At 40.7% G+C, this 16,559-nt stretch overlaps 1 protein-coding gene across 4 annotated transcripts in view; it reads right to left on the bottom strand.

The window, feature by feature from the left end:
• Positions 1–563: 563 nt before the first annotated feature.
• GFRA1 (GDNF family receptor alpha 1) overlaps positions 564–16,559 on the bottom strand; it is a 236,171-nt gene continuing 220,175 nt past the window's right edge. For all 4 annotated transcript variants that reach the window (XM_038758440.1, XM_038758442.1, XM_038758441.1 and 1 more), the window contains 2 exons: positions 10,804–10,857; positions 564–8,954 (listed from right to left, as the gene is read on the bottom strand). In XM_038758440.1, coding sequence (XP_038614368.1) covers positions 8,817–8,954; positions 10,804–10,857 — 192 coding nt within the window. In that variant the 3' untranslated portion in view covers positions 564–8,816. The remainder of the gene's footprint in view (positions 8,955–10,803; positions 10,858–16,559) is intronic.

Here is a 16,559-nt window from a genome sequence, read left to right as displayed (position 1 = left end):
TGTTTTTACTGTTTAGTCCCTGTTCATTAAACTAAAGTTTTATGTTTGAGGAAAGTCTGGTGGTACCATGAATTCCTCCTCCACCCCTCAATCTGTAAGATAAGTTTTCTGAGTCTTGTAACTTGGAAACTTCTAGAGACTGTGAGCCCGCTGTTGGGTAGGGACTGTCTCTATATGTTGCCAACTTGTACTTCCCAAGTGCTTAGTACAGTGCTCTGCACACAGTAAGTGCTCAATAAATATGATTGAATGAATGAATACAGGACATCTCAAAGTGCTCTGCATCTAACACTCATTCCTCTTTATAAATGCTAAATTAAAGAATGGACAGCTTGAACCACTTTTTTCAGAGGCTTCTTTCCAGACTGCTTGAGAACTGATTTTGGCTGAGGGGAGGATGCCCATCTAGGTGTGTAGTTCCTGTTTTCTTTCTCTCTTCCCTCAGCTGTAAACCCCAATCCCCAGAAACAAGGCTTTTTGCTTTAGGCTAGAAGAGGGATTTTTATTTTTGACTGCAAAAACGATATGGTTATTGAAGTGGGGGGCAAAACACCACAACAAGCTTTTTAAAAAAGAAAACAATGTTTATTAGGGTACTTTGGGATGGGGAGGAGGGGATATATACAATGTGTGGTGCATGAGCATTATGCTATCAGAAAATCCAGACATCACAAATTTACTTCCAAAGTCCAGACAGTTCAAACAGCAAAGTCTTTAGTCCTTTCTTGTGTTGGTAAGTGGCTCTGATGGATTCAGTACATAACAACCCCCAGGAACTGGACTTAATTCTAGAGTGGGGATAGAATGGACACACTATAACGAGATAGCTGCATGATGAATTCCTCTAATGGCAGAAACAGAAGGAGGTGAGTGGGGTAAAACAGAAATCAGAAAGCAAGCGATGGAGGAAGCTCCTCTCAGGGAGTTTGGTTCACAGTGAATAGCAAAAGTGTCAGTTCCATCTGGGGCTGCCTACCTGCTAGACCCTGAAATTCTAAGACTTCCCTAGCTCCATGAGGAACATAGCGGAAGTTGTGACTTCCCATCCAGTTCTTCCTCGAGCATATTTCTTTGCCACTTCCACTGAGGAGAATGAATCCCAATGTGGGCAAACGCATCAGGCACAAACAAAACAATGCCACATCCCCTGCTACTTAGCATGAGCAGGATTCGACAAAGATAATAACCATTTCAACCCAAAATGATGGTGCATACTGTGCTGGGTAGACCCCATTAAGCAAATCCAGAACCAAGTCCATGATGGGGGAAAGAAAGATAGACAATCATGAAACCTAGAAGAATTACCTAAAATAGAGCTCTCTAAAACCATTCCTACAACCTTCCCAAAACAGTCAGTCCCACTGTCTTCCCCAGAAAATGCCTGATTACAGCAAGAAGCTCACAGCTTAATAAAGCAAGATAATTTGTTATTTGGTGCCATATTTCCCCTTGTCTCTTACGATCAGACAGGGTTTCTGAAAATGCTGAAAAATGAAAACTGGACCCCAGATCAAGCCACCCTCTACAAACAGGGAGCTAGCACAGGATTATACACTAGCTGCAGTCTGTGATCATTCTTCTGACTGGGTAGTGGCATATGGAGTTTTAATCTCATGAGCTTTGTTAGGATACAATTTACATTCCAACACTCCAGCAGGAATTCAGTGGTCTCACAGGTGGATGGAAAGAAAAGCCTTAATATTTTGGCTTTGCTTAAATTTTCAGTAACACCTAAGAAGCTGGTATTTCCCCACCTGCTCCTGTTTTCTAAGAGAGCATACCAGTTTCTCAATACTTTATCATCCCTAGGATTCTTCATATAAGTAGCACTTGGATACATTATTTTAGGACTCTGGACTTTCTGCATCAGTTCACTGTATCTCTCATGCTCTACCTTGATGTAAAAATAAATAAAAATATCCTCTTCTGATAAAGATCATATCTTAAACTTTACCTGATGGTTTCAGCAACTAACTCCACTGGATTTGCTTGAAAGAGTTTGAGTTTCCTAAGGGCTAAGCAGAGTTGATTTTTTTTTTTTTTTAGTAGTTTTTCAACTTGAAGGCCAGCAAAGAGTGAGCTGGAGGCACAAACATCAGCTCAGTTTTCTTTGTTCTGTGCCTATCAGGTGTGGGACTGGGAGCTTGCCAGCTTGGATGGGCTGGTTTGTCAGAAGATGAATCTCTGGAAATATTTTTCTCATCATTTTCCATTTAAGAAGGGAATCTAATGTTTGACACAGGTAGCAAGCAAGTCAGCCATCCCAGAGCTCTAAGATTACTCAATGTCCTCAGACTGGGTGTAGTAGCATGTTCAAAAGTCATCTCCTGGGGCTCCAGTGGGTTCCAGTTCAGGTTGAGGAGAGCCCATTCAGAGTTGGGACTGTCTACTTTAGATTGCCAAATGAAAGAATGATGTGGGTGAGGACTGAGGGAGTTCCCTATGCCTACTGTAATTTCCCTTGGGGCAACTGACAGTAAAGCCAACAGAGTGCTGGGTTTGGGGGCAGATACCCAACAGCCAATCTCCAACTCTGGTAGGCCTCACTTCTTTCTTCATTCCTTCCTGACATTTATCGTGTGCAGAGCACTGTACTAAACGCTCAGGAGGGCACAATAGAGTAAGAAGGCATCATCCCTGCCCTCAAGGAACTTACTCTAGTGCAGGCTGACTGGAAGCCCCTAAAAGTTTGGGGGTCCTGGGCCTCCCACTCGGATACTGCTGGATTCGAGTGGGTGAGCAACTCTGCCGTTTTATTTTTTATCTCAATGTGCAGGTTGCTGTTCACAACAATTCAGGGGCAAAAATAGAGAATACCAACTTAAATGCCAATCCCCTCCTATGACTCACCCCTTAAACCTAGAGCTCAGGGTGAAAAGATTCAATCATGATTTAAAGTATCCGGCTTGCAAGGCTGCTAAGGCCACCCTGCTATGGCCTCAAAATTCCCCCCCACTTTTCTAGGAGGTGGAGATTGGACACGAAGCATGAGGGCAGGGCTGTGGATATGTAAAGCCATTTAATTTTGCCAGTGTCACAGGTGAGGGAAAGAGCCGGCTTCTATCCCAGACAACAGAATTTGGTAGAGGATAAGAAATTGTAGCGGCAGGATTAAGAGCAGAAAAACTGGAGCCAATCCCCAATGATACTGAGACTAACATTTGGCAGATGCATCTGGGCAAAAGTGGGTTCCACATGGCAGTGTGACAAGGCACTGGTCCTGGCACCTGCAGCAGTCACAGCTGCACCGGTCAGATGAGCACGGGGCCCTTAGGGGTCGGAGGATTTGGCTGCAGGGCAACAGATTGCGGTTTTCTCCTTCATCTATTGAGATGAATGTGGCCAATCTTGGCTCTTTTCCCTTAAGTCTCTACGATGAACCAGCCTGCCTAATATTGTCCTTTGGCCCTCCTGGGAACACCTCCTTTGCCCTGCGGGTCCCACGGAGTGGGGCCAACTCCCAGGAGAAAAACATAACAAGAGACAGAAGGAATAAAAAGAAAAGCCCGAAGTGATATGGCATTGGGGACGCTGTGGGCTGGAATCAATAGCGAAGGGGGAGGGGCAGGAGGAGTCCATCCAGCCATGTGGCAATGACCAATTCGGGGACTGTTAAACACTGACCATTGGTTGATTCTGGAATCCAGGTTTAAATGAGGGAAGCGACTCGGGGTTCAAGACTAAATTCAGGAAATTGAGGGGAAGAAAAGTCAGGAAAGGAATCCAATGAGGTATGCAAAGAGTTGGTAGGGTGAGTTTTCCAAGGGTAAATTGGAAAGATCTTTGGAAAGATCATGTCCCTGGGATTCTAATCCTAGCTCTGCTATTGGTCTGTTGCTTGTATTGGGCAAGTCACTTAAACTCTGGGTCTCTGTTCCCCCATCTGTAAGAATGAAGATCAAATACCTGCTTTCTCTCCCTCGTAGATTATGCACCAAGATCAGAGAATATCTCTGATCCAACTGCCTTGATGTTACCCCTGATTTAGTACCTAATGAATGCTGTGATTAGAAGGTTCTGAGTGATGGTTGGCCTCACGAAGCCAGTTGTTGAGATGGTGATTTGTTCCCATGAAGTAGTTCCAAAGACTCCCATGACAACCTAAGAACCAAGCGCATCTCCGGACACTGGCTAACTAGGATAGTTAGAGCCCCTGCTGTGGGAAGGCATTTTAGAGATCATTTACCATGAAGAATCTTGTTCAATAGATGTGAGATGGAATCAGAGAATCACTAAGCTGGAAAGGTGCCTCCACATGGGTAAATATCTCAACCAATGGGGATGGAGAGAACTGTTCATTCTTTCCCAGGTCTCCAGGGATAAAACTCTACAACTCTCCTTGGCTCTTCAAGTGATTTCCTCCCTAGTCATGGTGAACTTTCTTGTATCCCTCTGTAACCTCATCTGCTTCAAGTAGATGGGGACAACAAGTGCTACTGGTCATTTGTGACTTCCAAGTGCCCCTGAGCTGTTCTTAGTCAGGCTAGTCTTTCCCCTTCCTGAGCTACTCACTGTGGGCAGGGAACATGTCTACCAACTCTGTTGTACGGTACTCTCCCAAGTGCTTATTAAAGTGCTCTGCACATGGTAAGTGCTCATTAAATACTACAGATTATCTTTCCCTCGATTTTACTGAATTGCATAAACAGGGAAGAGAATGTTGTTTAGCTTTCAAAAGACACAAAACCAGACTGGAGTGGCTGGGCTAGCCTAAACTAAGGGTTTAGGTACAATTAAACTTTTAAATTAATAAGATCAAAATAGTTTCTTTTGATAGATTGGCACAAGAAGCCACTTACCCTGTTTCCTCCATATGAGCTCAAATCCCTCCCTAAAAAAAACTTATACTTCCAATAATACACCATGCCCCTGTCTTTTCATTGGAAGGAAAGTGCCTCAGTCTTATCAATAATGAAAAGCAATGGCCTCAGTGACATCCCACAGTGGAGTGTTGTCACATCACCAACTGTCTCTTCTTGTCTTGAAAGTGATCATCCAGTTCTTTTTACCTGGATGAATCTGAGTCAGCTATGGTTGTCTCCTGTCTGCTGTTTCTACCTTCAGTATTGTCTGACTTCCTGCACCCTTGAAGTAGTTTTCTCACTCCGACCCTGAAAATTAGTTCTCCTGCAGTGTGCTGGCCGTACTCAACTCACAGCAGTGAGTTTGCCTCTTTAGCCAATTTACCTGTGCGCCTTTAGCTTCAAAGAGCCCACTTAGGCTGTGAGGTTTTCATACACACAGCACTCTTTAGTCCCGTTGCTTATTGGTTCAAGTAACTGCCTCAGGCCTGAGAACTTATTTTCAGAAAACTCTCAGTACTGCCTAGGCCATCAGTTCCTACACACAAAAAAAGTTTTGGGGGCTGAATTCTAAGAAAAGAACTTGCTAATTAAATGAACTCCCACTTTTCCTGCAGCTCTTTGAAGAATGTACACTGACTCAAAGTGCTTCTGTGCTCCCACATTCTCAGGCGAACAGATGGGGTGTTTGGGGTGGTCTGATTTAGAGTATGAAGAGGCATGTGCAAATCATGGTATTTTGTAGACTGCCCACCCTTTCTGACTATTTAAGAGAGGAACAGCTCTCAGTATAGACCAAATGAAAGGTGACAGTTCTCAAATGAGGCAGGCGCTGTTATTTATGAACTTCCGGATCTGGCATCTAATAATACTGTGTTCACGTCAAAAGAAAGTTCTTTTGATTTTTCAATAGAAACCACACAGTTAAACAACCATCTGTATCGCCACAACAGTTTGTTACTCTTAACCAAAAATAACCTCTGTGACTCGTAACCTATACTTCTTACATTAGCAGCTTGGAAAACACAGACATGTTAAAATAGGTCTATGGTCAGCACTTTGCATCCCTCTATAAATTGTGCACTTGCTCATTGTCATTCTGTGCTATATCAGAGACACTCAAACATACATTGGTCAAATAGACTCAACATCAAATTGACATGTGCTTCTAATCATATTAACTGGCCGATTTTGTTCTTTTAAGCAAATAGGGAAGCTTGACTTTCTCCACTCTGGATTCATCTAAATTTGAGAATTATGTAAAATCAGCCAAGCCATAGAAATCTCTGGGATCTCCCTTGCCATCATCAGTATATGGCCTAGAATGCCACTGGCTACCCAAGACAGCAGCTGAGGAAACTCAGAGACCAAAACCTAGAAGTCCAGGCTTGAGCTTCCCTGGTACTTGTTTCCAATGCACTCAATACAACTGATCAGATAGGACAAAAATTACCAGGTCAATTGTTTCCTCCTATCACTTGAAGATGACTACGTTGACAATATCTCAATGATAACTTGACAGGATCCTTGCCTCTTTGGGCCATAAAGAATCCAGGAGAATTTACCTGGCTGAAATCTGCAGGAATCTCAATTGAGTGTCAGATATTGAGGGTCTTTCCCCCCTGCACCTTTTAGTAATTAATTTAGAAATTAAGGATGCAATTGATCACTCTATTTTTTGCTGAAAAAAGTAACATTTCTTGTTGAAGATGGATAGACTTGGCTTTTCAAAATATAATTTGTCTGTTTCACATCCATGAGTTTATTACTCAAGGCTCTCCTCATTAGATCTGATAACAATCATTTCCTTTCTGGTCATCTGAAGCTAATGGAGTTGTTGTTTTTTTTACAGCAGAATTAATCAATAGCTTTTATTGTGGATCACGCTATCAGATAGATGTAATTAGCTTAATGATGATTCAGAGTGTTTCTATAATTTAAACAAAATATGTTCAAGGCAATAGATACTAATGGGGGTTTTAACATTCCAAATATATTTTACACTTTATGGTGCTACATGGCATCTTTAAGATACTTTCAATGATCAAAGAAAGCTCTATATTTGTGATTTTGTTTCAAAGGCAACATCAATTTCAATTTGAAGGTATATGCATTTTTAGTACTATGGTATAAGAAGATAGTCTTCTCCATTGGGGATAAAAGATTTAGACCTTAACTCAGTTCTAACATTTTTTTTTTTAACCTTGCTGCGGTTTCCCAGTAATTTGATTACTTCTTACTAGGAAAGAAGCAGCATGCACAAGAGACTATGTCAGAAATGATATCCTATAGATTTCCTCTTCAAAGTCCCTCAGCCAAATTTGGAAGCAATTAGGAACTTCTTAGCCTTGGAAGGCAGGATGATATTTTATAGAGGAACCCAGGATCCCAGCATTATGTCAGAGTATCCTTTACATCTCACACCTAGACCTCAAAAAGAAATGTTAGCCATTCCCTGCATTGGTTTAGTAGCTTGAGAAGAATTAAAAATAAAAATGAGTAGGTGAATAAATGGACTTATTTGTTAATAAGATGCATGCTTCCCCCCACCCCACTCTTAAATGACATTGACGTTTATAACTTGAGGATCCCTAGTTATCTTAGTCTATCTTAGTCTAGATACTCATCTGTGCAGTTCCGATGTTTCAAGCTAGCTTGAATGAATTAGAAAGCTTCACTATACACCACTGTGATGAAGCATTTACTTTGAATCAGTTTTTCTCAGTGTTGGAAAATGAATGCAATGCAACAAAAACAGATTACTGTTGATCACTCAGAATAAGTGATCTGTATAGAACAGTAACCAAGCCATTACGGTTAGGCATAAAAGTCACCTGTAGGAAATCATCACCACTCAGCAAAGTCCATCTTTGTCAATGCATGAAAACCTAAAGGATTGAATAAGAAAAAATGGCAGTGCAGCCATTATAATGTTGCATCATTTTAAAACCGGACTGATCTCCGTCTAATAGTGAGTTCTAGCATTTAAGAAATAGTAAGTAATCTAACCTCTGCATTTCTTTTGTCCTCTTGTCTGTCTTCAATGATGTGATGGAGGGTTTTCTGCTACAGCATAATGTAACTTTGCTTTCAAAGAGTTTATATTTGTAGTGTTAATATACGTAAGGTAATGTTTTTTTTTTAATAGTGGAAAATAAATTCCATGTGGTTTGTATTAAACCAACAGTAAAAAAATGACAACCGTATTATTACAGCGAAGGTATAGAAAGCCATCAGTTGAAACCATTTAGTAAAATTTGTTTCTACGTATAATCTCATAAATGTAAAGATTATTAGCATTAAGCTTCCACTATGTTTGAGTCTTGTTAGTTTAAGGAATTTTCACCCATGTAAGGCTTAGATAAGTGTATTTAAATGATAAATGTGCTGTTAGCAGTTTTTAAACACTTTTTATGAGATTTTTAACTGAAAGACATACAACACATCTGTATGTGACAATGTTTTTGCAGTTGAGGATGCAGAACCACTTACAGTACATAAACAGTAAGGAGAATGCAAATACGTTGAGAAAGTTTAACATCAGTAGCAATCTATCCAATAAGCATGTTGTCAGAAAGTCCACTGTGACAAAACTGGCACCCATATTAATCTGACGTTCACTTAACAGGAAATCAAAAACATTAAAGTAGATCATAGGATCTTGGGGAGATGAACGTATTCCCTTGCAGTAGAAGCCAGAATTAAAATTAGAAAAATAAAAAATACTAGGTTGATTTTTGGCCAAATTGACTCACAGTCTCTTTAGAATACTGCATACCCAAAAGCCTCTGGGTTTGGAATGTAGCACTGCATCAGGTATTTCACAGAAGCCCCTAAATATCACAAGAAGCTTTCTTTAATTAAAAAAAAATATTCTAGTTGTCTGAAACCGTTTCAGCAGGGTGCCTCAATTTAGCTCCTAAAACAACTGGACTTACAAATAAACAAGAGCGGAGCGGACAGGAATCGGAGAATTGGTTGTTTCGTATTTCAGCACGTCCATTTTGAATGGAGCTACAATGTTTCTGCCAAAGGTGAGGACCAGAGGACGGACAGGACTGTAGCCACCAGAACCAGCAGCAGGCTTAGATTGAAGCCCGTGGGCACTGCAAACGAATCTGTTGACATGTGCCGGGTGGTCTCAAAATCACGCTGCAAGAGACAATATTTTTCTTCAGCATCTTATCAAGCACTTTCATTTTCTTTCCTTAGATTTAACCCAATTTGGGGCTTACCTTTTCATACTGCAGAAAAGACACTAGGAGGTGGAATTGGTTACAAGCAATTGCTATTTTAAAAGATAAGGAGAAAAGCACCCATTTCTTCCATCAGTGGTCACATCACTCACCTCTGGATTCTTTGTCGTTAAACATGAAATTTTCTTTTGGAAGTGCAGTGCGCACCCCACAGCTCCCTCCCAAAGCCCTTCACGACTGGGGAGTACCAAATTACATAAGGTTACTCTTCAGCCGACTTCTTTTCCATTCATAAGACTTCCCTTGGCTGGCCATCAGTGAAGAGGGCTCAGTGGATATGGCTTGAATTTGGTACAGTTCCAGGTGCATCACCAACAGTGCTTTAGAAATAGTAGCTCCATAATGCATTTTTCCCCAATTTGCACACAGAGGCAGACAACAGGACTATAGGAATGTGTAGCCCCTGAGCAAAGCAGGAGCCTGCCCTTCTTTCTTAGTGCATTTTCCAGAGGCCTTTTAGGCTGTGGATTTCTAACAGTATCAAGTCTGTTAGAGGCAAGTGACAATAGCCCATCTGCTAACATGGGCAATAACAAGCCTGTTCAAAGTGAATGAGGTGAAAATTGCATCATTCACTCCGAGATGATTCTGACACCTGGAGAATTGAAAACAATCAGGTGAAAAAGATCTCTTCAGCAGTAAGAGAAGACACTTTTTCAATCCCTCCTCTCATTGTACTATAGGCTCTTCTGACTCCAAAATGAATACTTGACCATAATTCCCATCTGGGCCCTCCCCCAGATCCCCACTGAGGCTGCCCCTGCAAAACATCAATCAGTCAATCATGTTTATTGATCACTTACTGTGTGCAGAGCACTGTGGTATGTGTGTGGGAGAGTACAATACAACAATGTAACAGACACATTCCCTTCCCACAAAGAGCTGACAGTCTAGAGGACTTCATTTTCTCAGAATCATCAGACCCCTTAACCAAACTATTCCCTGAGCTTCCCCTACTGTTTCTCTCACCTGCCATGAATCCCACTCCCTCTGGATTTATGATCCTCCACTTTGATCTTCCAACCTCAGGGACCCCCCAAGTAGCTGAAGGCACCATAAAGACTACCCTTTCCTATATATCAGAATGTCATGGACAGTGACTATCTCTCCATCTTTAAATATATATATATATATCTTTCTATCTCCACCCATCCAAATATGACTTGAATTTGGTGCATATATACATTCAAGAGAAGGTAATATATCACTACATTACATCCTGATGTAATATGCTGATATAATATTCCAATATAATATAGCAATATAGTATATTATGAGTGAAATTTTTTTTTGTTTTTAGTGTGGGCAGGGGGAGCAGAAAGGAGGGTGCAGACCCAAAGGGGAAGTCTGGAACAAGGCATGGCTAGGTGGGCCGCAGTCAGGAAGTCTGGGCCAGGCAAATGCGATACAGCGGTTGGCCTTGTTTGGCCTTATAGATTTTCTCCGCTGATAGCTTTTTGTTCACAGGTTACCCGGAGGTCACTCATCTCAAGCCTCTTCGTGGAGTTTGGATGTTTGACATTTCTCTACATTACAGACTCATTTGGCTCTAATCATGACTGCCAAGTATCGACTAAATCTGACACTTAACTCCCAGGCAACTTCTCGGCATTCTCCCAGATTTCGTTGTGTTTTGCATCGCTGTTTTAACCTCTGAACGAGGTCTGTATATGACTACCTAGACATCCCCCTCTCCCAGGCCAGCAGAAAAGAAAACATTACTGTGAATAGTCTAAAGTGCTTACTTCAGAAAGACAGAGATGTGTGTTCCCAGATGCATTGGACTTCAATTTCTGTGCCTAGAGGAAAGCACAATACATGGTTAGGAAGAGAGTAATCTTTTTATTTTCTGGGTTCCGGAAACAAAAGATCCAGTGAGGTGAGCAAACTATGGGAGGAAGTCCGGCTTTGCCAAAATTTCAGATGTCGTCTCCATTCAGGGTCCTGAAGCAGGAATCAGGTGACCCTTGGGAAACCTGAAAGAGTAAAGCATACTCCCAAAGTGCTTAACTTGCAAAGGCAAGTTTGGTGACCCAGCTAACCTGGCCACAATGCTAAATGGGAGAGCGACACATTTGCAAACTGTATCTGCATTCCAGCTTTGGCATATACAATTGCAACTCATCAAAAATAATCAATCATATTTACTGAGCGCTTTCTGTGTGCAGAGCACTCTACCAAGAGCTTGGGAGAATACAATAAGGGGCAACTAAGCTTAAGTAGGGTTAGTGAAAAGGTCCTAACTAAAGGTTACACGTAGAATTGACGAGGAATTAAGAGTATGATTGGATCTTACAGTTACAAGTTACTTTTAATTAACATAAACCCGTCAACCTGCCCCTACTGAATGCTACCTCCAGGACAAGGAGGAGCAGAAGTTTGTGTTTCATTTCTTCTAGAGATTGGATCAGTTCCCAGAAATTATGATGACTCTTGCTTTCCTATATAGTGCCATAATTTACAAATGACAGCTACCATTCTTTACTCAGTGCCTTCAGATAACGAGTAGAATGGTCACATTATGGAGCGAACTTGGAACTTTTTTTAAAAAAACAGGACTGAAGGCAGTGTTCACTTTCCAAGATGTTCCTAGGTGAATCTAAATTAAGCTGTCTGGCAAATCCCGACTCACTGGAAATAATGCCAAACTAGCATCTTCCTCTAAGTACCAGGTTCATTCTTAGGACAGTGGAGAACTGGAAATTCAGTTGGGATAAATTGTGAAGGGCTATCTGTAATTGTAATCTACATAAGAGTCAATCTTGGGTTCGATTTTACTGAATAGTCTTGGTCATATTTATAAGGACAGGAACCCCTCTCATCATCATCATCAATCATATTTATTGAGCGCTTACTATGTGCAGAGCACTGTACTAAGCGCTTGGGAAGTACAAATTGGCAACATATAGAGACAGTCCCTACCCAACAGTGGGCTCACAGTCTAAAAGGGGGAGACAGAGAACAAAACCAAACATACTAACAAAATAAAATAGAATAGATATGTACAAGTATTTATATGTACAAGTACAAGGAACCCCTTTACACATGTTTTGTCTTGTATGTTTTGTTGTATGTTTTGTCTTGTTGTCTGTCTCCCCCTTCTAGACTGTGAGCCCACTGTTGGATAGGGACCGTCTCTATGTGTTGCCAACTTGTACTTCCCAAGCGCTTAGTACAGTGCTCTGCGCACAGTAAGCGCTCAATATATACGATTGAATGAATGAATGAATTGGTATTTGGACTAGTTCTTTTGTTGTTTATGGTAGTTAAGTGCTTACTATGTGCCAGGCTAAGCACTGGGGCAGATACAAGTTCCTCAAGTTGGAGCCCCACAGTATTAATCCCCATTTTCCAGATGAGGTAACTGAGCCACAGAAAAAATAAGTGACTTGCCCAAGCTCACCCAGAAGACAAGCGGCAGAGCTGGGATTAGAACCCAGGTCCTTCTGACTTCCAGGCCTGTGCTCTATCCATTAGGCCATGCTGCTTCTCATTGCGGGTACTCAATGACTCCCCAGCCAAGATTTTATTGGGCTGGAGTAACTACTTGTTGTGAGTTACCCTCTTTTGAAGGCTGAATTAATTATTCATTAAAAGTGTCCAAGCAAATGATTTACTGAAGAGTATTCTTATGGCTTGAAAGAGCGGCTGCAGTGGGAGAATCTAGCTCATGAATGGATGCATTTTTATGTGGAAAGAAAAGACATTTAGATGGTAAAATTCTACAGAAAAAAACTCCCCCATTTCCCCTTCATCCCATGTATTCTTTTCAATGTCCAACTGAAAATTAGCAAATGGCCAATCACCAGCCCCTTCATCTTACATCTCATCAGCTATTTTAACTAGAGCCATGTTCATGCTGACAGCACTGCAAAGAAATCTTATTATCAAATAACAGCTGTATAAAAATCCCCATTTTAAGGATAATTTCTTTTGGGTGGGTGATGGATGAAACACATTTGTTATGGAAAAGTCATACACAGCAGTGGAAGATGCTTGAAATAATGATGTCTAGGGATGATTAAAACACTGTACTACATTATGTAAGCACCGAGTACTGTATCTATCTGTTTATTTTTATTACGGTATTTATTGAGTACTTACTATGTGTCAAACACTGTTCTAAGTGCTAGGATCAATCAATTGTATTTATTGAGTGCTTACTGTGTGCAGAGCACTGTACTAAGTGCTTGGGAAGTACAAGTTGGCAACATATAGAGACAGTCCCTACCCAACAGTGGGCTCACAGTCTAAAAGAAAGATAGATACATGTAGGATAGATACATGTAATCAGGTTGGACACAGTCCCTGTTCCACATGGGGTTCACAGTCTAAGTAAGAGGGAGAAAATTGAATTCCATTTTGCAGTTGCGAAAACTGAGGCGCCGAGAATTTAACTGACTTTCCCAAGGTCAGACGATAGACAAGTGACAGAGCCGGGATTTGGACCCAGGTCCTCTGGCTCCCAGGCTTGTGGTTTTTCCAGTAGGCCACACTGCTTCCCCATGAAAGGTGAGGAGGATGGTCTTGATTTTTAAAATTGAAATGCAAGCCAAACTCCGTTACTAAAAAAGGCTCCTATACCTAAACCAGATGGCAAAAGCGAATCTCTGCAGGCATAATAGATATTGACTTCTAAATCTGCCCACTTTTTTTTCACCTCTTTGAATGGTATACATTCCAAGTAGCCAAATAATGGGTGTAATGAGGTGGAAACTGGGTTTGTGAATCACAATTATCTAGGTGTTTTTGCCAAACATGTATTCATACATGGGGCATAAACTTGGAAAGCCCATACTGAGACAACCATTCATTAAACTGATTCATTCAGTAATTTTTACTGAGTGCCTTCTATGTACAGACCACTGCACTATACACTTTCATTCATTCATTCAATCATATATATTGAGCACTTACTATGTGCAGAGCACTGTACTAAGCGCTTGGGAAGTACAAGTTGGAAACATATAGAGACGGTAAAAGACACAGTATTTTCCTTGAGTTCACAGTCTAATGGGGGAGGCAGGCAGAAGCAGGAGCAGAGGAAAAATATAGCTAGAGTTGGAAATAGAATGAAAAATTGAAACAAATGATCATACAAATAGAGAGCATAAATCGATATATACATATGTGTTGGGTATCTTGCCTTACACAAATGGGCAGTGGGGCCTGGAAGACAGCATTAGTTGGAGAGTCAGGAAACCCGGGTTCTAAACCCAACTCTGCTGCTGTTCTTCTGTGTGACTTTGGGTAAATTTCTTAATCTCTCTGGGCTTCAGTTTCCTCATCTGTAAAAGGAAGATAAGGTACTCTTCCTTTCTCTTAGACTGAGTACAATGTCAACAGAGACTGACCAAACTGGTTACCCTGGTGCTTCTCATACTGCTGGGTATGAAGTAAGTGTTTAATAAATATCATCATCATTAAATATATACTAGCGGTAGAACTACTTGTGCACCCACCTGGTCCACTGGGCTATACTAGGCCAAGCTATACCAAACTATATTCTTTATATCCGACAATTTACTCTCCCCCACCTTCAAAGCTTCACTGAAGGCATATCTCCTCCAAGAGGCCTTCCTTGACTAAGCCCTCTTTTCCTTTTCTCCCACTCCCTTCTGCATCTCCCTGACTTGTTCCCTTTATTCATCTCCCATCCCAGCTCCATAGCACTTACGTACATATCTGCAATGTATTTATATTAATGCAAGTCTCCCCCTGTAAGCTTGCTGTCAGCAAGGAATGTGCCTGTTACATTTTTATATTGTACTTTTCTAAGCGCTTAGTACAGTGCTCTGCACACAAGCATTCAGTTAGTACAACTGATGACTGAATAGGCCCTTGGGAAATGCAGACTGAAGAAGTTACATGCTCCCTGCCCTCAAAGAATACACATTCTAGTGGGGCAAACATGAAAATGCTTATAACCAGTTAAAATAAATAAATGAGTAAACATACATGCATATCTAATATATGCATGCAGAGGAGGGGTATGATTAAGTTCATAAATGTGGGAATTGGCTGATGGGTTTGTATGGCTTGGGGTTCTGGAAATTAATTGGAGAAGGCTTGTTGGAGGAGGAATGATTTGAATATGGGGAAAATAATACTAATTACAGTAGTATTTAAGTGCTTACTATGTGTCAAGTACTGTGCATCAGACACAGTCCCTGTCTAATGGAGGGATAACAGGTTTTCATCTTCATTTTACAGAAACTGAGGCACAGAAGAAGTTGTGACTCAACCAAGGTCACACATGATAGGCAAGTCGAGCCAGAATTAGAACCTGTGCCTCCTGACTCCCAGTCCTTTGGTCTATCCACAAGGCCACACTGAGGAAAGCGGTGGTCTGTTGGCTCTGGGGAGGGACCTCCAGGCCAGGGTACCAGCATGAGTGCTTAACTATCACAATTATTATTACAGAGTTTTTTTCCTCAAGGTAAAATGGACAATGTTTATGACTTAAAAGTGCTTAACAGAGTGAAATGGGGAAAAAGAGCAGCTACCTCACTTAAACCTTAAAATACAAGTTTCAAATTTGAAAAACACATTCTATTGCTGAGTTATAAACCTTTAGGACCCAGGGTTATAATAGAAATGCTGGCACAGTTTATACTGCAATATGACTATGTAACTAGCCCAACTAATGGGAAAGCCTGTCCCATTTTGTCTTTTTTTTTTTTTAAGGAAAGTCTGGGAGGGTAATGGTAGTACTTTTTTTTTAATGGCAACATTGTAACCAATAATACAATGCTTAGAAAATCAAATTTATATGATCCATTTAATATAAAACAAAATAAATTACACTTCACATTAGCTGAATTTTAGCTTTATGAAAAAGAAACTCTTAGCTCTGTGCTGTAGGAAAAAGAATCTTTAATAACAATGTAAAGAAAATTTACCCTGGTTTGATGGAGACATGCTGCTGAATTGAAAATGTGCAGTTAAGGTATAAAGAAATTGACCTTAAACCAATAAATATTTCTTTTTCTACTGGAAAATCTGTTGTTCTGGAGTACTTCATAAACCCAATCAGTCATCCATTGCTCTGCTGTTATAAAATTGTCTTCTACTATCGTGATTCTCAAGCCTAGGCACGTTATATAAGGAATTTCCAATATATTTTAATTATATGAGCTAGCCCTTCCCAATTCAAAGCATAAGAGGGTTAATAAATGCAATAAATGTTGTTAACCTATGTCAACTGGAGACAAAATGGTGACTTCAGTGCTTTTTACTCCAGTGATTTGCATTTGGAAAATTTGAATTGATGCCAAAGACTTTCTCACTGAAAACATATCAGGAAACAATTTATTGCTGAGTTGCTATATGGCAAGCTCTATATAGTGAAATTTAAGTCTATATATATTGGTATATCCTATTTGGAACAGGATAGAGAACTTCTTGGGGAGAGTTTCATTTGGAAATGAGCATTTTTATTTTAATTAAGGAAAATGAAATAGGAAACAGGCTTTAAAAGCAGCAGCCGCCAACATATACA

The sequence above is a fragment of the Tachyglossus aculeatus genome, chromosome 16, assembly GCF_015852505.1.
Source record: "Tachyglossus aculeatus isolate mTacAcu1 chromosome 16, mTacAcu1.pri, whole genome shotgun sequence".
Lineage (NCBI taxonomy): Eukaryota > Metazoa > Chordata > Mammalia > Monotremata > Tachyglossidae > Tachyglossus > Tachyglossus aculeatus.
This window is presented reverse-complemented; position numbering and strand designations above follow the sequence as displayed.